Source organism: Jaculus jaculus, chromosome 1 (genome assembly GCF_020740685.1).
Source record: "Jaculus jaculus isolate mJacJac1 chromosome 1, mJacJac1.mat.Y.cur, whole genome shotgun sequence".
NCBI lineage: Eukaryota > Metazoa > Chordata > Mammalia > Rodentia > Dipodidae > Jaculus > Jaculus jaculus.
This window is the reverse complement of record NC_059102.1, coordinates 325726167-325751053: the sequence shown is the minus strand read 5'-3', so window position 1 is coordinate 325751053 and position 24887 is coordinate 325726167. Positions and strand designations below refer to the sequence as shown.

At 40.2% G+C, this 24887-nt stretch overlaps 1 protein-coding gene across 2 annotated transcripts in view; it reads left to right on the top strand.

Annotated features, from left to right (window-relative positions):
• Wdr26 (WD repeat domain 26) overlaps nucleotides 1–24887 on the top strand; it is a 49163-nt gene that overhangs the window by 10135 nt on the left and 14141 nt on the right. For both annotated transcript variants that reach the window (XM_045149404.1, XM_045149396.1), the window contains exons 4-10: nucleotides 2435–2571; nucleotides 6878–6975; nucleotides 7918–8074; nucleotides 12678–12816; nucleotides 19620–19760; nucleotides 23845–23964; nucleotides 24730–24875. In XM_045149404.1, coding sequence (XP_045005339.1) covers nucleotides 2435–2571; nucleotides 6878–6975; nucleotides 7918–8074; nucleotides 12678–12816; nucleotides 19620–19760; nucleotides 23845–23964; nucleotides 24730–24875 — 938 coding nt within the window. The remainder of the gene's footprint in view (nucleotides 1–2434; nucleotides 2572–6877; nucleotides 6976–7917; nucleotides 8075–12677; nucleotides 12817–19619; nucleotides 19761–23844; nucleotides 23965–24729; nucleotides 24876–24887) is intronic.

The window sequence follows — 24887 nt, the reverse complement described above, 5'->3', positions numbered from 1 at the left end:
TTTCTGAAAATTTCAGTAGTCAGTCACTATGCAGTCTCAAAGTAGCCTCCAACTCACAGCTATTATCCTACCTCTTCCTCCTGAGTACTAGAATTAAAGGTGTGCACCACCACACCCAGCTTTAAAATACTGTTGTTGTTGTTGGTGGTGGTTTTGTTTTGTTTTGTTTTTCCGAGGTAGGGCTTCACTCTAGCCCAGACCTGGAATTCACTATGCAGTCTCAGAGTGGCTTCCAACTCATGTTGATCCTCCTACCTCTGCCTCCCCGAGTGCTGAGACAAAAGGCATGCGCCACCACGCCCAGCTAAAAATAGGCATTTTTATATATATCACAGGCTGACCTAGAATTCACTACATTGTCTCAGGCTCACCTTGAACTCACAGCAATCTTTCTGCCTCTGCCTTGCTTGCTGGAATTAAAGGTGTGTGCCCACCCTGAGACTACATAGTGAATTCCAGGTCATCCTGGGCCACCATGAGACCCTACCTCGAAAAATAAATAAATAAATAATAAAGGTGTGTGCCACCAGGCCTGGCCTTACTTAAGCATCTTTTTAGCTTTTCAAGGTAATGTCTCACTCTAGCCCAGGCTGACCTGGAATTCACTATGTAGTCTCAGGGCCTTGAACTCACTGCAATTCTCCTACCTCTGCCTTCCAAGTGCTGGGATTAAAGGTATGTGCCACCATGCCTGGCTTACTTAAGCATCTTAACAAAAACAAGAGGCGGGGCTACAGTTAAACCCTACCTTAAAAAATAAAAAATAAATCAAAAAGCTACTGTTCAGGTTTTTGTTTCAGATGGACTTGAACTCTAAATTCCATGGAGTCTCTAAATATGAACAATGTTTATCTACTAACCACAGGTAATAAATACAGTGAAAGGGGCCCTACAAATAGTAGGCCTTAATAAGACTTAAAGTTGAAAAAAAAAATTCCAGACATGGTATTTATAAATACCTACCTTGTCTATTGAAAAGCTGTAAGATTTGATCATTTTCCAGTTAAAAGTAACATGACACTGTAACATTAAAAATATACCAAATACTCTGCAGGTTAATCCTAGCATTTGGAAGCAGAGGTAGAATGATCGCTGTGTTAATGAGGACATCCTCGGGCTACAAGTGAGTGTCTGGTCAGCCTGGGCTATAGAGAAATCCTGCCTTGAAAGAAAAGAAACAACAAAATATACTTAAGAAAAAAAAATGACAGTGTCTCACATCTGAAAAGTGATTTATACTTTGGGAGAAAAGAGTAACTAAGTGGTGGCACAAGCCTTTAATCCCAGTACTCTGGAGCCAGAGGTAGAAGGATTGCCATGAGTTCAAGGCCACCCTGGGACTACCTGGTGAATTCCATGTCAGCCTGAACTATAGCAAGACACTACCTCAAAAAAGAAAAAAAGATGGCTGATTATTTTTGCTTTATCAGTGATAATACTATTACAGATAGACAGAAATATTGAATCTTTTTAAGGACCTTGATCTTCACCTTCTAATGAAAGTTTCAAAGCTGCAAAAAGAGTGAATTGATGCTTTGGCTGGAGGGATGGCTTAGTGGTTAAGGCATTTGCCTGCAAAGCCAAAGGGCCCAGGTTGAGTTCCTCAGTACCCACTAGCCAGATGCACAAGGGGACACATGCATCTGGAATTCAGTTGCAGTGCCTGGAGGCCTTGGCACACCCATTCTCTATCTCCCGCTTTATCAAAGAAATAAATAAAAATTTAAAAAATTTTTTTATAGAAGTGAATTGATGCTTGCTGATGTTAATCATAGGGGCTCAGTCAGTACCTCTGCTAGTCCATTTGCTAGAAAGTGCTTTCTATAGTCAAAATCTGACACATAATTCAAGTTCTGCTTTCTAGTTCACTTAGTTGCGCTTTGATAACATGGGTTTTTATTTGCTTTGTTTTCTTTGTTGATTTTCCTTTTCGTGGTGGTGTTACATACAAGCTAGGCAAGCGCTCTGCCATTGAGCTACACCCCTGGTACATATATCATGACTTTTAAATAGTTCTTTCATTAATTTTTTACCATCATCTTTTTAAGACTTGTTGCATAAGAACCTGTAATGCTTTATTATAAAAGTCTCATGTTTTAAAAAGGAAATTTTTGAGTACTGGAATAGTTTAAATTTCATGCAATAACTCAAATTCTAAGGAAGTATTCTGAGAGCCAAGTTCATTTTTTTCACATTGGTGATGCCTTGGTTGGTAATGATCTTGTGTGATTTGAGATTATTCATTCAAAGTAAAGTTATTATGTAGAATTGAGCAGTTGTGTTTAAACCATAATATTTTGAGTCATCTTGAAGCTGTATGAAATTATTTTCAAAGGGCATAGTAGAATGGTTTTTACTGTTCTGTTTAGGCACAAACATTTTCTGAAACTTCCATCAACCTTTTTCCCCTGACTGCTGCTTTCTGTCATGTCAGAGGATGAAGTTTTTGCTGCTGCAGCAGAAGTACCTGGAATACCTGGAGGATGGCAAGGTCCTGGAAGCACTTCAAGTTCTGCGCTGCGAATTGACGCCCCTGAAATACAATACGGAGCGCATTCATGTTCTTAGTGGGTAAGGAAGCTAAGCTCTTAAGGACTCCATGACAATGGAAGGGGCTATTATTATTAGAAAGGTTACTTGCCATTGTTGCATTTCTATAACATTTATTCTGAGATGTAACATACTTAACTATTAAAAGTCTTAGGTGGTAGTCTGGACAAATTCACTAATATGTACAAACTATTTAGCTATCTATATTAGGTTGGGAAGATACTTAACAGGTAAAAGGGCTGGTTGTGGTGATGCACACACTTTTAATCCCAGCAGGTCAGCCTGAGCTAGAGTAAGACCTACCTTAGAAAACCAAAAATATAAACATTTATATATATATTTCAAGCCCATATTTTTTTCCTTTTTTAATTGAGAACTTTAGCATACAGTTATATTGCAAGTTGGTAATATTCCTATTGAGTTATAGCTTTTTCTGAGGTATGATCTCACTTTAGCTCAGGCTGACCTGGTATTCACTATGTAGTCTCAGGCTAACCTTGAACTTAGAGTGATACTCCTACCTCTGCCTCCCAAGTGATGGGATTAAAGGCATGCACCACCACACCTGCGAAGATTGTACCCTTGAAAAATTATTTTGTTTGCAGAGAGAGAGAATGGGCACACCAGAGTCCTAGCCACTGTAAATGAACTGTGGATGCATGTGCCACTTTGTGGATCCAGCTTTATGTGGGTACTGGGGAATCAAAACCAGGTTTTGTGCTGGAAAACTTATGGCTTAGTGGTTAAAAGCATTTGCTTGCAAAAACTGGTGGCCAGGTTCAGTTCCCCAACTCCCATGTAAAGCCAGACTCAAAGTGGCCTATGCATCTGGAGTTCATTCACAGAAGCCCTCGCACATTTATATTTTCTCTCTTTCTCATGGTAAAAAAATATTAGCCAGGCGTGGTGGCGCATGCCTTTAATCCCAACATTCGGGAGGCAGAGGTAGGAGGATCGCCGTGAGTTTGAGGCCACCCTGAGACTCCATAGTGAAATCCAGGTCAGACTGGGCTAGAGTGAGACCCTACCTCAAAGAACCAAAGCATTTATACATACATACATACATACATATATACATACATACATTGTCTTGAACTAGTAAGTTCTGCTAGGTATTTTAAAACTGGCTGAAAAATTAGCTTAATTACCTTTTTTTTTTTTTTTTCTTTCTTTTCCCCCCAAGGTAGGGTTTCACTCTACCCCAGGCTAACCTGGAATTCACTGTGCAATCTCAGGGTGGCCTTGAACTCACGGCAATCCTCCTCCCTCTGCCTCCCAAGTGCTAGGATTAAAGGCGTGCGCCACCATGCCTGGCTTAATTACTTTTCTCATATATATGTATCTGATTTCTTTATTTTTGTGTGCATTCATGCCTCTGTATATGTGCGCCAGGGCCTCCCAGGGCCTCTTGCTACTGCAAGTGAAGCCCTGATTTCTTTATAGCCTAAATGTCCTACCTCTGCCTCTAGAGTGCTGGTATTAAAGGCATGGACCACCATGCCTGGCTCATTAGATATATTTTCCATGCTCTTGTAACAGGATGTATATTAATATAAATAAGTTTTTTAGGTTTGGTTTTTCAATGTAGGGTGCTCATTGTAGTTCAGGTTGACTTGGAATTCACTATGTAGTCTCAGGCTGGCCCCCAACTTTAATACATAAAGTTTTTATTCTGAAGTGACTTTGAAAAAAAAGAAAAAAATTTTTGTCAATTTTGTGTTTTTTCCATTGTACCTTGTCACATAACCATAAATGCTCATTTTAAACCTAAGGCTTAATTTACTGGGATTGAACCTAGGAGTCTCACACATCCTAGGTGAGTGCTGTTGCTGAGTTATATATACCTTCAGCCCTTCATTCTATTTTTCTTTTTTGTTTTTGAGGTAGTGTGTGACTGGAGCCTAGTCCTTAATCCTCTTTTGAAAAAAAAATTTATTTATTTATTTGCAAACAGAGAAAGATAAAGAGGGAGAGGGACAGAGAGGGAATGGTCATACCAGGGCCTCTAGCCACTGCCAACAGACCAGATTCATGTGCCACCTTGTGCAATCTGGCTTATGTGGGTATTGGGCAATCGAATGGGTCCTCTGGCTTCTCTGGCAACCATCTTAACTGCTAAACCATCTCTCCAGTCCTTAAGTGTTCTTCAACTATGGGACTTGTTGGGGTATAATTGTGGGTTTTCTTCTTTACTTATTGGAGAGAGAACGAGCACCGTACGCCAGGGCCTCCAACCACTGCAAATGAACTCCAGATGCATGCTCTACTTTTTGTAATGGAGGGGAAAGTGGGAAGATGGATCAAATGGTTTAAAGGTGCTTGCTTCAAAGACCTGCAGGCCCAGGTTCAGTTTCCCTGTACTGTCATAAAACCTGATACACAAAGTAGCACATGGATCCTAGAGTTCATTTGCAGTGGCAAGAAGCCCTGGTGTGCACATTCTTTCTCTGTTTTTATTTTTTAAAAAATTAAAGAAAAAAGGGGTGGTAACTATATGTAGGAGATATATATTTTTTAATGAAAGGGACTGGCGAAATGGTCCAGTGATTAAAGTTGCTGATTTGCAAAGCCTTCAGGCCTAAGTTCAGTTTTCCAGTACCCATGTAAAGCTGATGCCCAAAGTGGTACATGCATCTCATTTGCAGTGATGGGAGGTCCTTGTACACCCATGCTGTCTGTTTGTCTCTTGGTTTTTTGAGGTAGGGTCTTGCTCTAGCCTAGGCTGACCTGGAATTTACTATGTAGTCTCAGGGTGGCTTGAAACTCATGGTGGTCCTCCTACCTCTGCCTCCCAAGTTTTGGGATTAAAGGTGTATACCACCATGCCTGGCTCTTTGTCTATGTCTGTCTCTCAAATAAATAAATTTTAGGGCTGGAGAGATGGCTTAGTGGTTAAGGTGTTTGCTTGCAAAGCCAAGGGACCTTGGTTCGATTCCCCAGGACCCACATAAGCCAGATGCACAAGGTGGTGCATACATCTGGAGCTCATTTGCAGTGGCTGGAGGTCTTGGCGTGCCCATTCATTCCCCCCCCCCCCTTTCTCTCTCTCTCTCTCTCTCTCTGCCTTTCTCTCTTGTTGTCAAATGAATAATTTTTCAAATAAATTTTACAAATAACATTTTAAAAAGGAAAAATTTAAAATTTAAAAAAGGAAAGGGAGAGGGGACATTTTTCATGATAATTTTGAAACTTCTATATTTAGCGCTTAGAACTTTACTTGCATAGCAGGTTGCAGAGCAAGTACTATTTATTTCACCTTCACTATCTGAGGATGATTACTATAAGTGAAAATAACAGTGATGTTTGGCAGAGCACCACAGTGGCCAGGAGAGTTACTTGTCAGTTCTCATGTCCACATTTCAATAATGCCTTTATTTCTTTTTTCAGTCCTGTTCCAAAATGGGCCAGAATCAGGTTAGGGGCATACTCCCTGCAAGGAGTCTCTGTATTCCCCAGAGTTCAGAAGTATCATCTTTTATGCATGCTACCATCTACACATAGTAAGGAATAAAATATCTCCCAAATTTTGTGCTCTTTCTTTGAATGCTTTCTTTTTTTTTTTTTTTTTTGTGGTTGTAGTCTTGCTTTTGCCCAGGCTGGCTTTGAACTCCTACTTCTGCCTCTCCAGTGCTGCAAATAAAGGTGTGTGCGCATCACCATGCCCAGCTTGAATACTTTTTTCTTTTATCTTTTTTAAAAATATTTTATTCATTCATTCATTTTTTGGAGAGAAAGAGAGAGGGGCCAGATAGAATTGGTGTGCCAGGGCCTCTAGCCACTGCAGACAAACTCTAGACTCAGTGCACTACCTTGTGCATCTGGCTTATGTGGGTACTTGGGAACTGAACCTGGGTCCTTGGGCTTCACAGGCAAGCACATGAACTACTGAGCCTACCTCTCTTCAGCCCTACTTTTTTGAGAAGCAATGGAGTTAGCACAGTGAATAACCAAGGTCTGCAGCTCTCATTCCCAGGCTCTTTGTAGCCCTACTTTGCCTGTCTCAGTCCTGGATTTCCTCCTAGAATAATGATACTGCTTGTTTTCTAAGGGATTGCCAGAACTTAATGTACGTTAAGCTACATGCATATATTACATAACAATGTAAGATAATATCAATAGATCATAACATGAGAATTGTTTATTAAGTGGTTATAATTATATTTTAGTGATTATGTGATGCTGTCAGATTGTCTTAAAGAATCGGGTTCAATGTAGAAAGTTTTTCTTAATTTTAATTAGCAAGAATAAGGTTGTCAAAAGAGAGTCAAGTATTTTTCAGTTCTCTTCCAAAGAAAACAATATATAGCTCACCCTGCTGTCATTTCAGGTACCTGATGTGCAGCCATGCAGAAGACCTGAGGGCGAAAGCAGAGTGGGAAGGTAAAGGGGCCGCTTCCCGCTCCAAACTACTGGACAAACTCCAGAGTAAGGGCCTTCATTTTTAATACTATTTCCTCTCAGCTTAGCAGTGAAAACTGGATCAAATAGGAAGGCTTGTAACTAGACGCACTTTCACTGGGTACTGTGAGGCCAGGAGGGATCCATTAAGGAGCCCTTGAAGCCACTGAACCAGTAAGGCGGTGCTGGTTCCAAAACAGTCCTCCTTTGGTTCATGCTGCATAGTGACACTGTTCTTTAGATTTTCTTTGGAGGAAAAGGATGTACATCACAGCTTCAGGACACAACCACTTTACAAATATTGGTTTCAATAATAAGGCCCAGGTTCATTTGGTAATTTAATTTTTTAGATAAATTGTTTTATTCTTCCCCCACCTGTGCTGCGTAGCTTCTAAATTGTGTTAGGGATTTCATTTTTGCCATATCTCTGTGTCAAATGCTTTGTGCCCAAATGATGTAATTATATAGTATTGCAGTAAGAGTGGATATCCTCTGTGCACCTGAGAGAAGTACAGGCACTTTCAGATCAGAACAGTCTCTGAAATAGTACAGTATTGAGGCATTAGAAGCCACTGTGAGGAACAGAGCTGCTTGCCATTTTGGCCTGTTCTTTGTTCGGTGAAGATTTATCTCGTGTTGACCTTCCACTGGTCTACAATCATCATTAGATTTGCTTCTTTTCTTCTTTTTTGTTCTTACTGTTTTGTGTGTATGTGTGTGTTCCAGAAAACCTACCTACAAAATAAAGCCCTTCTATCCAAGCATATCCCTTTCTAGTGGCAACATCGCTGTAGTTTTTGACAAATATATGATGTCTCCCCTAGAACTTTTTTTTGTAAGGTACACAATATTATTGTAAAAGAAAGTACATCAGAAGAGGAGTAAATGTCTTAAATAAAAGTTTACAGTTTATTACTATTTTTACTTCTCTCTCTCTCTCTCTTTTTTTTTAAATATCTTCTATTAAAGCCTATTTACCACCATCAGTGATGCTTCCCCCACGGCGTTTACAGACTCTCCTGCGGCAGGCGGTGGAACTACAAAGGGATCGGTGCCTATATCACAATACCAAACTTGACAATAATCTAGATTCTGTGTCTCTACTTATAGATCATGTTTGTAGTAGGTAAGAGAAAAACTTTTTATGCTCTAAAAAAATGTTAGCATCTTACAAACTCAGTTGCAAACTTTATTAGAATGTTTTCTAGAATTTGGTTGTGTTCCTGAATAGTGATTCATATCTAATTTAGCATCGTTTATAATCAAAGCTGAGACTACTAAGATTAAAAATTAATAGAAATTCAGAGGTAGGAGGATTGCCATGAGTTTGAGGCCACCCTGAGACTACATACATATGAGTTCCAGGTCAGCCTCAGCTAGAGAGACCCCATCTTGAAAAAGCAAAACAAAACATAATAGAAACTCATGTTTATATAGTAAGTAAGCCACATTTGGAAGCTGATGCTGGACATGCTGGCTTTGGTTAGGCGTTTTCTGTGCCTGACAGTTTAACAATGACTCAAGCTACTTTCTGCACATAAAGATCCTAAAATCTATACATTTTCCTTTTGAAAATCTTGTTTTTTGTAGAAAAGGGACTCTAGCTGCCTTTAATTTCAACACTCAAGAGGCAGAGGTAGGAGGAATTGTCATGAGTTCAAGGCTACCTTAAGACTACATAGTGAATTCCACATAGCCTGGAATAGAGAAAGACCCCAACACAAAATGGGGGGGGGAGTCCTCTAAAAGTGGTAGCCATTAACTTTCTGGTATACATTTTGGTATTGTACCAAACCATGTACATAATTGAACTTGAAATAATTCAAGCTTCTTTTTTTTTGTTTTCCGAGGTAGGGTCTCATTCTGGCCTTGAGCTCACAGCGATTCTCCTACCTCTGCCTCCCCAGTGCTGAGATTAAGGTGTGTGCCACCACACCAGTCGATTCTTTTGTTTTGTTTTGTTTTCTGGAGGGAGGGGAGGATGGGGGAGGTTCAGCCACTGTGAATGAACTCCAGACGCATGTGCCCTCTTGTGTGCATGTGCCACATTGTGTGCTTGCATCGCTGTGCATCTGGCTCATGTGGAACCTGGAGATTCGAATATGAGTTCTTAGGCTTTGCAGGCAAGCACCTTAACTGCTAAGCCATCTCTCCAGGCTTGTTAATGATTGTTTTTAAATTTTGTACTTATTGTGATAGAAAATGAACCCCAGACACATGTGCCACCATGTGCATCTGCTTTGCATGGGTCCTTGGGAATTGAGCTTGGGGGGTTCAGATTTTGCAAGCAACCACCTTGAACCGCTGAGCAATCTGCTGAGCTCTAAGCTTTTCTTTTCAATTTTTTTTTTTTTTTGAAGTAGGATCTCATAGTAACTCATGTTGATCTAGCACTTTATCTAGTCCCATACTAGCCTTGAAATCAAAGTGATCCTCCTATCTTTGTCTCCTGAGTGATGGGGTTAACTTTTCTTTTGATATTAGTATTTTGAGTAAAAATTTCCCCTTTTAGTAATGCTGTCCAGAATTAAATGAGAGGTGGCTTGGGGGTGTGTGTGTGTGTTTTGTTTAGGTAGGGTGTCTAGCCCAGGTTGACCTGAAACTCCCTCTGTAGTTCCAGGCTGGTCTTGAGCTCAGTGATATTCTGCCTCTTCATCCCGAGTGCTAGGATTAAAGGTGTGCACGCCCACGCCTGGCTTGTTTCCCAAAATTTTTTTTTTTTTAATTTTTTTGGTCATTTTTTATTTATGAGCGACAGACACAGAGAGAAAGACAGATAGAGGGAGAGAGAGAGAATGGGCGCGCCAGGGCTTCCAGCCTCTGCAAACGAACTCCAGACGCGTGCGCCCCCTTGTGCATCTGGCTAACGTGGGACCTGGGGAACCGAGCCTCGAACCGGGGTCCTTAGGCTTCACAGGCAGGCGCTTAACCGCTAAGCCATCTCTCCAGCCCCCAAAAATTTTTTAAAGCTTTTGATATAAATTGAAAAAAAGTAAGGAGATAGTAAATTAAAAGGCTATGTTTTTAGTTCCATGGTTTCCTTAGGCGAACAGTGTTGAAATTTGTGAACCCAAATCTCTCTGTGTGCTTTGTAATTTATTTTTGTTGCGGTATACTAAAAGGTGATGGCTAGACTATGGTTCAATGGGTGTCAACAGCTGAGAGCTTGCTTTCTTGCGCAGAAACCGATATCCACAGGGATGTCTTTCCCTCCATGTACTCTTTAACGCCAGCACCACTATCTGTGGAACTAATAGATGGCCGGTACTTAGTCTTTGTCCATCCTTCAGATCAGTAGTCTGACTCTACCCATGTAGAAAGCTCTCTTAAATTCTGCATAAGGCTGAAAGAGTTCTTTTTGTTGTTTGTTTTTATTTTTATTTTTATTTTATTTTTATTTACTTGAAAGAAAGAGAATAGGTACACCAGGGCTTCTAGCCACTATAAATAAACTCCAGATGCATGGGCTACCTTGTGCATCTGGCTTATGGGTCCTGGGGAATCCAACCTGTATCCTTTGGCTTTGCAGGCAAGCGCCTTAACCACTAAGCCATTTCTCCAGCCCTAACCATTTGTTTTATAGTTGGAAAACTGCAGATTGAGGTCCAGGAATGTAGCTCAGTAGTAGAAGGCTTGCCTTGCATGTATGAGTCCCTGGGTTTGATCTCTACCAACATAAAGCATTTTCTAAGATTTTATTGGTGGGTGGGGGGGTGTTTTTCGAGGTAGGGTCTCTAGCCCAGGCTAACCTGGAATTTACTTATATAGTTTCAGGCTGGCCTCAAACTCACGAGGATCCTCCTACCTCTGCCTATGCCTCCCAAGTACTGGGATTAAAGGGGTGCGCCAGCAAACCTGGCTCTGTGTGTGTGTGTTTTGATGTACAGTCTAATCCAGGATAACCTGGAATTCACTCTGTAGTCTCAGGTTGGCCTCGAACTCATGGTGATTCTCCTACTTCTGCCTCCCAAGTGCTAGGATTAAAGGTGTGTGACACCATGCCCAGCTCCATACCTAGCTTTAAAAAAATAATGTTTAGCTGGGCGTGGTGGCGCACGTCTTTAATCCCAACACTTGGGAGTCAGAGATAGGAGGATCACCGTGAGTTTGAGGCCAGCCTGAAGACTACACAGTGAATTCCAGGTCAGCTTGGACTAGAGTGATACCCTACCTCGAAACACCAAAAAAAAAGTTCTATTTATTTGAGAGAGAAGGAGGCAGATAGAGAGGATGGGCACACCAGGACCTCTAGCCACTGCAAATGAACTCCCAACACATATACCACCTTGTGCATCCATTTTTTATGTGTGTACTGGGAAATTGAGCCCCTGGGTCCTTTGGCTTTGCTAAAAAGTGCCTTAACCACCAAGCCACCTCTCTAGCCCTTGTTTTGTTTTTGAGACAAGAGTCTTGCAATGTAGCCCTAGTAGGCCTAGAACTTACTATGTAGACCAGGCTGGCCTTGAACTCCTGATCTTCCTGCTTCAGCCTTCAAATTGCTGAGGGTAAGATATTACCATTGTACCAAACAAGAGTATTTAAAATTAAGTAAATATTTAGAATTTCAGCTGGTAAATGACTGAGCTGGAATTTGAATCTCAATCTGGAAGACTTTACTGCCCATTTTTAATACTTTTCTCAACCTCAGCAACTCCAATAGTGTTTAATATATGTTTCTTCACAATCATACCAATGACCATTTTGCATACCTAGTATATTTGAGAAAACTTAACATTTCTAATCTTTGAAAGAATCCACAGAGCCTTAGGTAAATACTAACTTCCTTTTATGGATGAGGTAACTGAGTCAGCAGAGGAGTTAAATGACTTACCAAGAACATTAAAGGACCCAAACTCAAGCCGGGTGTGGTGGTGCTTGCTTTTAGTCCCATCGTTTAGGAAGCAGAGGTAGGAGGATTGCTAAGAGTTTGAGGCCACCCTGAGAATAAAGTGAATTCCAAGTCAGCCTGAGCTAGAGTGAGACCCTACCTTGGGGGGGCGGGTGAAGGACCCAAACTCATTGTCACCTGTAATGCCTATTGTCTTTTTGTTATCCTGAGAGGTACCGTTCTGATAATTGAAAATGCTACATTATTCCTTCTGACCACCTAATATTCCACATGTATATATCCATACGTGTGTGTGTGTGTGTGTGTGTGTGAATTAATCAGACCAAATAATTTCAGAAGGTGGAATAAAGTAAATATTAAATTGAAGTGGGTTTTAGATTATGTGTGTGTGTGTGTATATATATATATATATATATATATATATATATATATATATATATATATATTTTTTTTTTTTTTTTTTTTTTTTTTTTGACAGAAAGGGGGGGCAGAGAATGGGTGCACCAGGACCTCCAGCCATTGCAAGCGACCTCCAGATGCATCGCCACCTTGTGCATCTGGCTAGTGTGGGTCCTGGGGAATCGAGCCTGGGTCCTTTGGCTTTGCAGGCAAGCACCTTAACTGCTAAGCCATCCCTCCAGCCCTAGATTATATTTTCACAGAGGTTGCCTTGACCAAAAAGTATCCACTGTTACATGCAGTGTTTTTTCAACATGCCAACATAAACTTGATCCTTAATTTTTTAAAATACATTCGTGTTTTATTTTTCAATGCTTATATGGCATTCTCTGCAAGGTGATTGTGTCAGTTGTTTAACCTTTTTCATGATATTTATAATCTGTTTGGAAAGAATAATTTTCTGTGGACTTCTTTGTTTTAGGAGACAGTTCCCTTGTTACACTCAACAGATACTTACGGAGCATTGTAATGAAGTATGGTTCTGTAAATTCTCTAATGATGGCACTAAACTAGCAACAGGATCAAAAGATACAACAGTTATCATATGGCAAGTTGATCCGGTATGTATTATAGTATGAGTGTTTAGATTGTAATAAGGGGTAATTTGAACCTAACTCATTGATTTCTTCTTGTTAAAATATACACATATAAATGACACTCGTTGTCCAAGGTTGGTTTTTTTTTTTTCCTCTCTCAGTAGTGTCTCGCTATAGTCCAGGGTGACCTGGAATTTACTATGTGATCTCAGGGTAGCCTTGAACTCTCAGCGATCCTCCTACCTCTGCCTCCCAAGTGCTGGGATTAAAGGTATGTGCCACCACACCCAGCAAGCCCAAGTACATATTTTGATTTTTTTGTTTGTTTGTTTATTTTCATTTCTTTATTTGAGAGGGACAGACAGAAAGAAGCAGAGAGTGCGAGAGTGGGTGCACCAGGGCCTCAAGCCACTGTAAACGAACTCCAGATGCATGCGCCACCTTGTGTATCTGGCTTACGTGGGCTCTAGAGAATTGAACATAGGTCCTTAGGCTTCTCAGGCCTAGCCACCTTAATCACTAAACCACTTTTCCAGCCTCAATTTGGGTTTGCAAGATAGGGTTTCATTCTAGTCCAAGCAGACCTGGAATTCAGTATGTAGTCTCAGGGTGACCTCAAACTCATGGTGATCCTCCTGTCTCTACCTCTCCATTGCTGGGATTATCCATCCCCATTTTTTATATTTGTAATGTGCTCTCTCTCTCTGTAGTCTAGAACTCAGGATAATGTCTCAGCTCCTCCTGTGCTACCCTGCCTGACTTTTTGTCACTTCCTATGTTTTTATGTCTATGTTTTAATCACAATTGTTTAGTGTCAATGTAATAGTTGGTTATGCTAAATTTATGTGTAAATTTCTTAGATTCCCCCCCCAGCTTTCCAGCTTTTCTAATTTCCCGCTGATATTTCTACTCTTTTTTTTTTTTTTGAGGGGAGTTGCAAGCTAGGGTCTTGCTATATAGTCCAGGGTGACTTGGATTTTACTATGTAGTCTCTACCTTCTGAGTGCTAGGATCGAAGGTATGTGCCGCTATGCCTGGATGTTACTTTTTTTAAGAATTTTTTTTTAATTTTACTCATTTGAGAGGGAGAAGCAGAGAGAATTTTAAAGTACATTCATATTTTATCTTTCAAGGCTTATATTACAATCTCCAATGGGCCTCTAGCCTCTGCAAATGAACTGCAGGTGCATGTATCAACTTGTGCCCTGGCTTACATGGGTCCTGGAAAATTGAACTTGGGTCATTTGGCTTTGCGGCAAGCACCTTAATTGCTAAGCCATTTTTCTTCAGCCCTGTTTTTCTTTGTTTGTTCTTTTGGTTTTTAAGTTAGGGTCTTGCTTTAACCCAGGCTGACATAGACATGGAATTCACAATGTAATTTCAGGGTAGCCTCAATCTCACAGCCGTCCTCCTACCTCTGCCTCCCAAGTGCTAGAATTAAAGGGGTTTGCCACCATGCCCAGTCAGCCCTATTTTTTATTTTGTTTTATTTGGTTTTATGGAACAAGGTCTCATTCTTTCCCATGCTGATCTGGAACTCTTCTTGTAGCCCATGTTGGCCTTGAACTCACAGTGATCCTCCTACCCATGTCTTCCACATGCTAGGATTAAAGACATGCACTGCCTGCCTGGCTTTATTCTCTTTTAAAACATATCTTTTATAATTAAAAAATAATGTGTGTGTGTGTGTGTGTGTGTGTACATACACACACATACTTTTTTTTGAGAAAGTCAGCCTTTGCATGCATTGTTTAAAAATATTTTATTTGGGGGCTGGAGAAAGGGCTTAGCGGTTAAGCACTTGCCTGTGAAGCCTAAGGACTCTGGTTCGAGGCTCGATTCCCCAGGACCCATGTTAGCCAGATGCACAAGGGGGCACACATATCTAGAGTTCCTTTGCAGCTGAAGCCCTGGTGTGCATGCATGCGCGCTCATTCTCTCTGTGTCTGTCACTCTCAAATAAACAAAAATAAACAAAAAATTTTTTTAATATTTACTTATTTATTTGAGAGAGAGAGAGAGAGAATGGGCATGCCAGGACCTCCAGCCACTGCAAACAAACCTCAGATGCATGCGCTCCCCTGTGCATCTGGCTAATGTGGGTTCTGGGGAGTCGAACCTGGATTCTTTGGCCTTGCAGGCAAATGCCTTTGTCACTAAGCCATCTCTCCAGCCCTGCTTGCATGTTTAAAATTTTATTTATTTACTTATTTTTTTTTATGATAGGATCTCATTCTGGCCTAGGCTGACCTGGAATTCACTATGTAGTCTCAGGGTGGCCTCGAACTCATGGTGATCATCCTACCTCTGTCTCCCAGGTGCTGGGATTAAAGGCATGTGTCACCGTGCCCAGCTATCATCATTTTTTTATTAACAACTTCCATGATTGTAAACAATATCTCATGGTAATGCCCTCCCTTCCCCCACTTTCCCTTTGAAAGTCCATTCTCCATCTTATCCCTTCCCCCTCTCAATCAGTCTCTCTTTTATTTTGATGTCCTGATTCCTCCTATTATGATGGTCTTGTGTAGGTAGTGTCAGGCACTGCAAGGTTATGGATATCCAGGCCATTTTGTGTCTGGAGGAGCACGTTGTAAGGAGTCCTACCCTTCCATTGGCTCTTACATTCTTTCCACCACCTCTTCTGCAATGGACCCTGAGCCTTGGAAGGAGTGATAGAGATGTTTCAATGCTCAGCACTCCTCTGTAACTTCTCAGCACCATGATGCCTTCTGAATCATACCAAGGTCACTGCCATATGAAGAGAGAAGATTGTCTACCAAAAGTGAGAGTAGCATTAATACATGGGCATGAACATTAAGAGAAGTGCTTGCTTACTTGGCAGTTTGATAAACATAGTTTATATATTTAGCCAGACAGCAGCAGATGTTATACCCCTAGGACTCATGACTACCCCTTTTTTAAGTTTTCAGTATCACGGATATATTCCCTCCCATGGAGCAGGCCTCCAGTCCAATTGGAGGGCAATTGGTTTGGCTTATTTGGCCTGGCTGGCAAAATATAAAGCTTGCAGTGTCCATTGTTGGGTATCTTCACTGGTGATTTCTCTCTCCTATTGAACTGCATGTATTGTGTGTGTGTGTGTGTGTGTGTGTGTGTGCGCGCGCGCGCGCGCGTGCTGTTACCATTTTTGCCAGTTTTATAGTTTTAGGGTTTTTGTTTTTTTCTTCTTTACTTTTTTAGGTTTTTTTTTTTTTTTTTTTTTTTTTTTTTTTTTTTTTTTGAGAGTAGGGTCTTCCTCTAGCCCAGGCTGACCTGGAATTCACCATGTAGTCTCAGGGTGGCTTCAAACTCATGGTGATCCACCTACCTCTGCCTCCCAAGTGCTGGGGTTAAAGGCGTGCACCACCATGCCCAGCTCAGTTTGTATATACATTTTTTTAATTTTATTCATTTTAGAGAGAAAATGGATGCTCCAGAGCCTCTAGCTGCTGCTCACGAACTCCAGACACATGTACAACTAACTGTGTGCATCGATCTGGCTTACCTAGGTACTGGAGAATTGAACTTAGACTTTGTAGGTAAATACCTAAACCATTAAGCTATCTCTCCAGCCCCTCAGTTTGTATTTTTCTTGAAACTTGATTTCTGGATAATACAACATCAGCCTGTTATATGTCAGAAAAGACTCATTGTTACTTTACCTTCTGAGAGCCTCATTATTTTGAATAATTTGTAGATCTTATGTGAATCTTCCCTGGGTTTTTCCAGTGATGATACATGAGAATTAATTGCATTGGATTTTAAGTTCTCTCTAAAGCCAGAGTTGTCTTGGTTTATAACCAGATAGATGCCTACATATTGGTAGAAATAAGTGTATTCATTCAACCAGTTTAGTATTTGTCTAGTAATCAGAGAGTATATGATTCCAGCCAAGGAGGTGGCCTAGTACTTAAGTACACTTGCTTGAAAAGCCTGTTGGCCCAGGTTCAGTTCCTTAGTACCCATGTTTGCAGAGTTGAGAAGCTCTTGTGCTCCCACATGTACACACAAATCTGCACACATGCATGCATGCACCCACATAAGCAAGCAAACAGATATTACTTAAAAAAAAAAAAAAAAACCCTACATGATTCCAAATAAGTTAAGGAGCTGCGCTCAAAATAGTGAAATAGGGCTGGAGGAATGGCTTAGCGGTTAAGGTGTTTGCCTGCAAAGCCAAAGGACCCAGGTTCAATTCCCCATGACCCACATTAGCCAGATGCACAAGGGGTCGCATACGTCTGGAGTTCGTTTGCAGTGGTTGGAGGCCCTGGTGTGCTCATTCTCTCTCTCTCTTTCACTTTCTCTGTCAAATAAATATAAATTAAAAAATTGTGAAACAAACGAACTTGAAGCTCAAGAGTTAAAAAAAAAAAAAAGGCCGGGTGTGGTGGCACATGCCTTTAATCCCAGCAGTGGGGAAGCAGAGGTAGGAAATTTGATGTTAGGTGAAGAAATAAAGAACTGTTAAGGCAAAACTGGTTAAGAATAGCCCTTGGGTATTGGCTGGCATTTGGGTGGTTGAAGGTGAGGTTTTAAATGACTAGGGATGAGTTTAATGCAGGAAGTAGCAGCTCCACCAAGAGGGATGGCAGATGTGCTTAATCACAAGTTGAGACTTTCTAACAGGGTTGCAGAATGTAGAGCTTTTGTTCATACCAACTTGGGGAAGGCTGAGTGAGTACTTGCATTCCAGTCTGAATTTTGGAAAATGGCAAAACTGTAATTTTTAGATGTATCAGGGACTGGGGACTTAGCTTAGTCGAAGAACACTTGCCTAGCAAGCAGAAAGCCTTGCCTTCTCTTCTCTGAATCTGAAAATTTGTCTTTAGATGGCTTTATTATTAAGTACTTTGAGACTGGTTAACTCTTTTAGTATTGTATATTTTTATTATGTGCTCTTTCTTGAGTGTGTGTGGTTGTTTTTATTTTATTTTATTTTATTTTTGAGGTAGAGTGCTGCTCTAGCCCAGACTGGCCTAGAATTATGTAGTCTCAGGCTGGCCTCAACTCACAGCCTCTCCAGGTGCTGGAATGAAAGGCATGTACCACCATGCCCGGCTTTGAATGTATATTTTATGCTTTTTTTTCTTATTTTTCGTTTGTTGTTGTTGTTGCTTCTGCTGCTGTTAAGGAGAGGTTTCTTTCTGGGACAGGATCTCATTGGGTTTCACAACCTGGCCTGTAATCCATAATCCTATTCCTTGTACCTCCCATGGTTCTGGGATTACAGAAATGTGCCCATGCCAGACCCCCTATGATGTATACTTTTTTTTGGTGTTCTTTTATTTATTTATTTTTTAATATTGTAGGTATTTGTTTATTTGAGAGACAGAGAGATAGGAAGGGACAGATACAGAGAATGGGCATGCCAGGACCTCCAGCCACTGCAAATGATGCATGCACCACCTTTGTGCATCTGGCTTAGGTGGGTACTGGGGAATTGAACTTTGTTCCTTGGGCTTTATACACTCAAGTGCCTTTACTGCTGAGCCATCTCTCCAGCCCCTTTTGTTTGGCTTTTTGAGATAGGATCAAAATGAACCTCCTACATCTTCCTCACAAGTGCTAGGCTTAAAGGCATATGCCACCATGCCTAGCCCTGATGTATACTTTTTTTGAGTAGAAAAAAGAAAATTTGGGCTGGAAAGAGTCAAGGACTCGCCTGTGAAGCTAAAGGACCCAGATTTGATTCTCCAGGGTCCACGTGAGCCAGTTGCACAAAGTGACACATGTGTCTTGGAGTTTGTTTGCAGTGGCTGGAGGCCCTGGTATGCTCATTCTCCTCTGCTTCTCTCTCAAATAAAAATAAAATATATTTTTTTAAGAATATAAGATTGTTAGGGGCCTGGAGAGATTGCTGAGTGGTTACAGGTGCTTGCTTGTAAACCTGCCAGGCTGGATTCAATTCCTCAGCACCTACATAAAAATTCCGGTATCTAATTTCTTTAACAGTTTTGTTTCTTTTGTCCAAAAAAAAAAAAAAATTGTGGGCTGGAGAAATGGCAGTGAGTAAAGTGTTTGTCTGCAAAAACTAAAGACACAAATTCATTTTCCCAGTACCTATATAAGCCAGATGCGCAAGGTGGCACATGTATCTGGAGCTTGTTTGCAGTGGCTGGAAGCCCTGGTGCACCCATTCTCTCTATCTGCCTCTATTCTCTTTCTTTCTCCATCAAATAAATAAATATAAAATTATTTTCTAAAAATGAATTTCCCTGAAAATCCAAGCAAAATCATGTGGACTCTATTTTAATTAAGTTACCATAAAGACACTGGTCTAAGGTAAAACAGAAATATTGCTGTTTGTTTTCATTTTTGTCATCCATGGGATCTTTTTTTTTTTTCATTGAGTTATGTGAAACAAGTGGTTCTCTGTTTTTTTACCGGTTTGTTTTTTGAGATGGGGTCTCAATCTAGCCCAAGCTGACCTGGAATTCTAGTCCTAGCTGGCCTCAACTCACAGCAGTGCTCCTACTTCTGCCTCCTGAGTGCTGGGTTCAAAGGTGTGTGCCACCACGCCTGGCTACACTTAGTTTCAAAGTAGGGAGGCAGAGGTAGGAGGATCACAGTTTGAGGCCACCCTAAGGCTACATACAGAAACCCAGGTCAGCCTGGGCTAGAGGAAGACCCTACCTGGTAAAACCAAACAATAATAGTAATGATTTCCAGAAGTTATAAGAAGGGAAACAAATGATAACTAGTGGGTATTGAATTACTGATGGGGGGGTGACAAAAATGGTATAAAATTAGATGGTTGGGTTGGAGAGATGGCTAGCAAAGCAGCATGAGGGTTGACCAACTTGTCCATTCTTCCCTTCTAGGATACACACCTGCTAAAACTACTTAAAACCTTAGAAGGACATGCGTATGGTGTTTCTTATATTGCATGGAGTCCAGATGACAACTATCTTGTTGCTTGTGGCCCTGATGACTGCTCTGAGCTTTGGCTTTGGAATGTACAAGTGAGCGAGCTTCATCCTTGGTTTATTTAGCTTGCTTATAAACACGTATATTCATTATAATTGTATAACAGCTTAACCTAAATTACTATGTGTGTTATAAAAATAATAATATTCCAAGTAGATCCAGGTGTTAAAATTTATACATTTAAATATCATACTGAATAATGCATTTTTTAAAGAATGGTGAGTAAGTATTACTCAGACGTTTTTCTTTGTTCTCTGGAATTCATACTGTTACTGTGGTTCAAGAAAGATTTTATAGTTTTAGTTTCACAGTTACACATGATACTTAGCCATTTAAGTAAAAAATATTAGTGTCAAGTAAAATTTTTCATTCTATTGTTAAATGCCCTGTCTTTACCTACATTTAGTATAGCTAAACAATATTCTTAGTACTTGATTTTTTTCTAAAAAAATAGTATTTTTTGTTTATGTATGGGTGTGCCAGGGTCTCTTGCCCACTGCATGTGCTTGTGCCAGTAGGCTTTGCAAGCAAGAGTCTTCAACCTCTGAACCATCTCACATACCCCTCAGTATTTGTTTTTGTTTGTTTTTTCAAGATCGGGCCTCACTCTAGCTAGCTCAAGCTAACCTGGAATTCACTGTGTAGTAATTGTTTTCATTAAAGGGTTTATTAGTGTTTCTAAATGTACCTTACTTTAGGAAAACTTACCCTAGGTTCACTCCATTATTTACATGTTTTAGAATCCATGTGATTAAATTAAAAGTTTTGTTTGCATACATGTGTGTTCTCTTGGTACTACAAATACCACACGCATGACCCCCTAGGCCAGCAGTCTCTGCTAGCAAGCACTTTTAACCACCACTAAGCCATCTCCCATAGTTTAAATTTCATGTTCAACTTGATTATGTAAGATGACTGCCTAGGTAATGTATTTTTATTCTGTTCTAATGTCTCAGCAAAGGAATGATCAGGCTAAGTTTAAGTATAAAAATTAGAACTTGCAAGGCTGGGAAGATAGTTAATAAAGTACTTGGAAGGCACTGAAGAAGACGTGTATTTTATCCCCTTTACCCATGCAAATGTTGGCTGTGAGATAGGTGAATCTCTGGGTGCTCATTAGTTAACCAGTTGAACATAATCTGTGAGCTCCAGGTCAAGGAGAGACCCTGTCTCCAAAAGATAATGGGGAAGCAGGGCATGGTGGTGCACACCTTTAATCCCAGCACTCATGAGACAGGAGGATCGCTATGAGTTCAAGGCCACCCTGATAGTGAATTCCAGGTGATCCTGGACCAGAGTGAGACCCTACCTTTAAACACACACACACATACAAAAGAGATGGTGGGTGTGCCCTACCACAAAGAATGATTGTCCTCTGGCCTCCCATGGATGTGCACCTGCCCAGACACATACTGCACATATCAACATACAAGACAATAAATAAAACTTAACAAGTGTTTAACCTGATGGAATAGGATTTTGAATACAAAAATGAAAACAACTTGTGCAGAGATGACAGAGTCAAGCAGTAGCAATGATGGTGCGCAAGCTGAGATGATCCTGAGGTAGTTACATGCTGATACTATAAGCAGTAAGAGGTCTTTACTGCCTGTTCTTTTTTCCATCCAAACAAGAGAGTTTTCTGATATTAACAAAAGTTGAGCCATACGTATGGCTCACACTTAGAATCCCAGCACTTGAAAGGCTGAGGCAAGATTACATAGAAAGTTTGAAGCAAACTTGGGCCACAGTGCGAACAAGACACACACACAGAAAAAATGGGGTGGGGAGTAGCTGGCCAGGGTGGCGCACGCCTTTAATCCCAACAACTGGGAGACAGAGGTAGGAGGATCACTGTCCGTTCTAGGCCACCTTGAGTCTACATAGTGAATTCCAGGTCAACCTGGACTAGAGTAAGACCCTGCCTCAAAAAAAAAAAAAAAAAAAGTGTAACATGGCGTATAGTGCACACATGTAATCCTGATTCTTGGGAGGTAAAGGCAGGAGGATCAAGAGTTCAAGACCAACCTAAGCTTCATAAGACCTCTGTCAGGAGAGAGGGGAGAGCAGTACAGTGATGACCTGTATGCCCACAGCCCTAGGTTTTGGTGGTTATTATTAACGTAAATATACATCTAAATTGTATCTGTCTTCTATCCCTAAAGAATCAAGTATGTGTCTTTTCTGAAATAAATCTATATAACAGAACTAGGAAGTAGAATTTTCTTATACCTCATATTCATTTTATAACCCCTATTTATTCTCCAAATATCTTTTATGCCATTTGTATCAAGGTAGCAATAAATATTGTATTTGAGGAGATGGCAAATCACAGAAAAAAATAGTTGGCTTTCTCAACCAGGTTAGAATTAATCTGATCTAAAAGACATTTTGGGGCATGGAGAGATGGCTTAGTGGTTAAGGCGCTTGCCTGCCAAACCAAAGAACCCAGGTTGGATTCTCTAGGACCCATGTAAACCAGATTCACAAGGTCACGCATGCATTTGGAATTCATTTGCAGTAGCTAGAGGGCATGGAGTGCCTATTCTGTCTCTCTCTTTCCCCCTCACTCTCACATAAATAAATTTGAGTCAAGTTTTAGATTAGTCAAGATTCTGGACAGTTAAACCATGTTCTAGCATAATTATATTACTGTGTACTATTTGCTTTACTTAGACTTGTTCTAAAATGCGTTATCTTTTGAACAGTTTTCCACATTATTCGTTTGTGTTCTTAGGGTTTAATAATCTAATGACTTCATAAATTTACTATAATGAACATTACAGAAGAAAAACATTGCTGCCCTTACAACTCATTTTGTTAACATTGTTTGTAGATTTAAAACATTCAGAGTTTATCTACTTCATATTTATGCTTCTAAATGCTTTAACTGTTCGCACCTAACCACAAAAGATAAGTAGGTGAGGACAGTAGGACAATTTGGGAAGGATTTTGATCATTGAACTTGTTTTGGGGGGGTTTTTTGTTTTTGTTTTTCAGTGTAAGGGAGACATCTGTTTTTCTATTTTGTTCCTCTTGTGCCTTTATTACTTGGCCCCAGGTCCTAATCATACCCTTTGTTTTCACTCTTATTTTTACTTTTGATTACCTATTTCTCACAGGAAAATTATGCCCATGTACTTTTTATTATACCAAGGGCAGCTATTATCTCTCAGATCCTGTTTCTAATCCCTGAACAAAATGGAACCAAGACTAGATTAAATGGTATGTGTAATGCCTTCTAAGTTGAATAACTTAGAAAATGTAACAGGAGGATATCTGAGGGTTATAACCACTAAATATATGCTTGCTTAGTTGGAAATACTATAGGATGGCTATGCTAAACAGTACAGAGGTTCCTCTTACTTGGTAATGCTTTTAACTGCAATAAGATTATATGTTAGAAAACAATTTTTTTTTTTATTTCCCATCTTCCTGGTCATATTGTAAACTTTGAATATGAAGTTTATTTAGATTGCCCATAGTATATTTTAAGGGCATAGTTTTACTACCCACTAAACATGTTCTTAAGGAATTGCTAATTGCATTAACTGTAGTTTTTAGGATAAGATTTATAAAGAATTTTGGACTGAGAATGGAAGCTCAGAAGGATTAGGTATGTAGCTTTGAGCTTTTCATTGTATTGCTTAAGAAAAGTTACTTGTTAGTTTTAGTTAATGACTATATTTAAGATGAGAAATTTATTAGATAATCTCATCATATCTACTGAATTCCTTAATTTTCTTCTGGTATTATAGTCTTTTTTTTTAATTGTTAAGGACAGTTAAAGCTTCATTTCTCTCATTAAGAATGCCATGCTAACCAGATATCCCAGTGTCCGTCCTTCCGTCCCTCCCTCTCCCTTTGTCCCTTCCCTCTTCCATCACTCTTCTTTCCTTCTTTTCCTGCCCTCTCCCTACTTCCCTTTCCTTCCCTTCTTACCTCCCACTTCTTTTCCTTTACTCCTCGCTTCCCCCACTACTTTCCTCCCTTTTCCTCTTTATTTTCCTTCCCTTTGTTCTTCTCCTTCCCATTATCTCCTCCCTCCCTACTTCTCTTTTATGTATTTCCTTTAGAGAGGAATCTTGAACATCTAACCACAGTATTATTTCCTTGTAGACTGGAGAATTAAGGACAAAAATGAGCCAGTCTCATGAGGACAGTTTGACGAGTGTGGCGTGGAATCCAGATGGAAAACGCTTTGTGACTGGAGGTCAGCGTGGGCAGTTCTATCAGTGTGTGAGTATTCATTGCCCTCGTGACAGTATCTATCACTTCAAAAGCAAATTTAGATTTATAAAATCATTCATTTGCAAGAGAGAGAATGGATACTGCAGGTGCATGCTCCACTTTGTGCATCTAGTTTTATGTGGGTACTACAGAATTATACTCAGGCTGGCAGGCTTTGCAAGCAAGTGCAATACTCTTGAAGGCTGGAGAGATAACTCAATGGTTATGGTGTTTTATTGCAAAGTCTAACGACTGTAGTATGATTCTCCAGTTCTTACATAAAGCCAAATACACAAAGTGGCGCATGCATCTGGAGTTCATTTGCAATGAGTAGAGGGCCTGGCGAGTCCATATTTGTATTCTTGCTCTCCCACTCCAAAAAAAAAATAAAATATTTTTTAAAAAATTTACTTGAGCTGAATGTGGTGGCATACAGTTTTACTCCCAGCACTCGGGAGGCAGAGGTAGGACAGTTGCTGTTGAGTTTGAGGCCAACTTGAGATAACATAGTGGATTCCAGAACAGCCTTACATTTTATTATCACAGGTGGGCTACTGAAGGGCAATTAGATTTACAAGATGTCTTTCCATTCTTCCTTAAATAGTTTAATGAAATTTGACCTGTATTTAATTTTTATAGATAAAATACTTGTACAGCAGTTTGAGTAAGGTCAGTCTTAGGATGAAACAAATCTATTTCTATAGAAAATTGCCAAGAGGGTGAGGTCTTCACTTGCTCTCTGAGCATCCTCTGATGGTGATTTTTCCTTCTCAGGACCTGGATGGAAATCTCCTGGACTCCTGGGAGGGAGTGAGAGTGCAGTGCCTGTGGTGCTTGAGTGACGGCAAGACTGTGCTGGCATCTGACACGCACCAGCGAATTCGGGGGTATAACTTCGAAGACCTTACAGACAGGAACATGTAATTATTTTT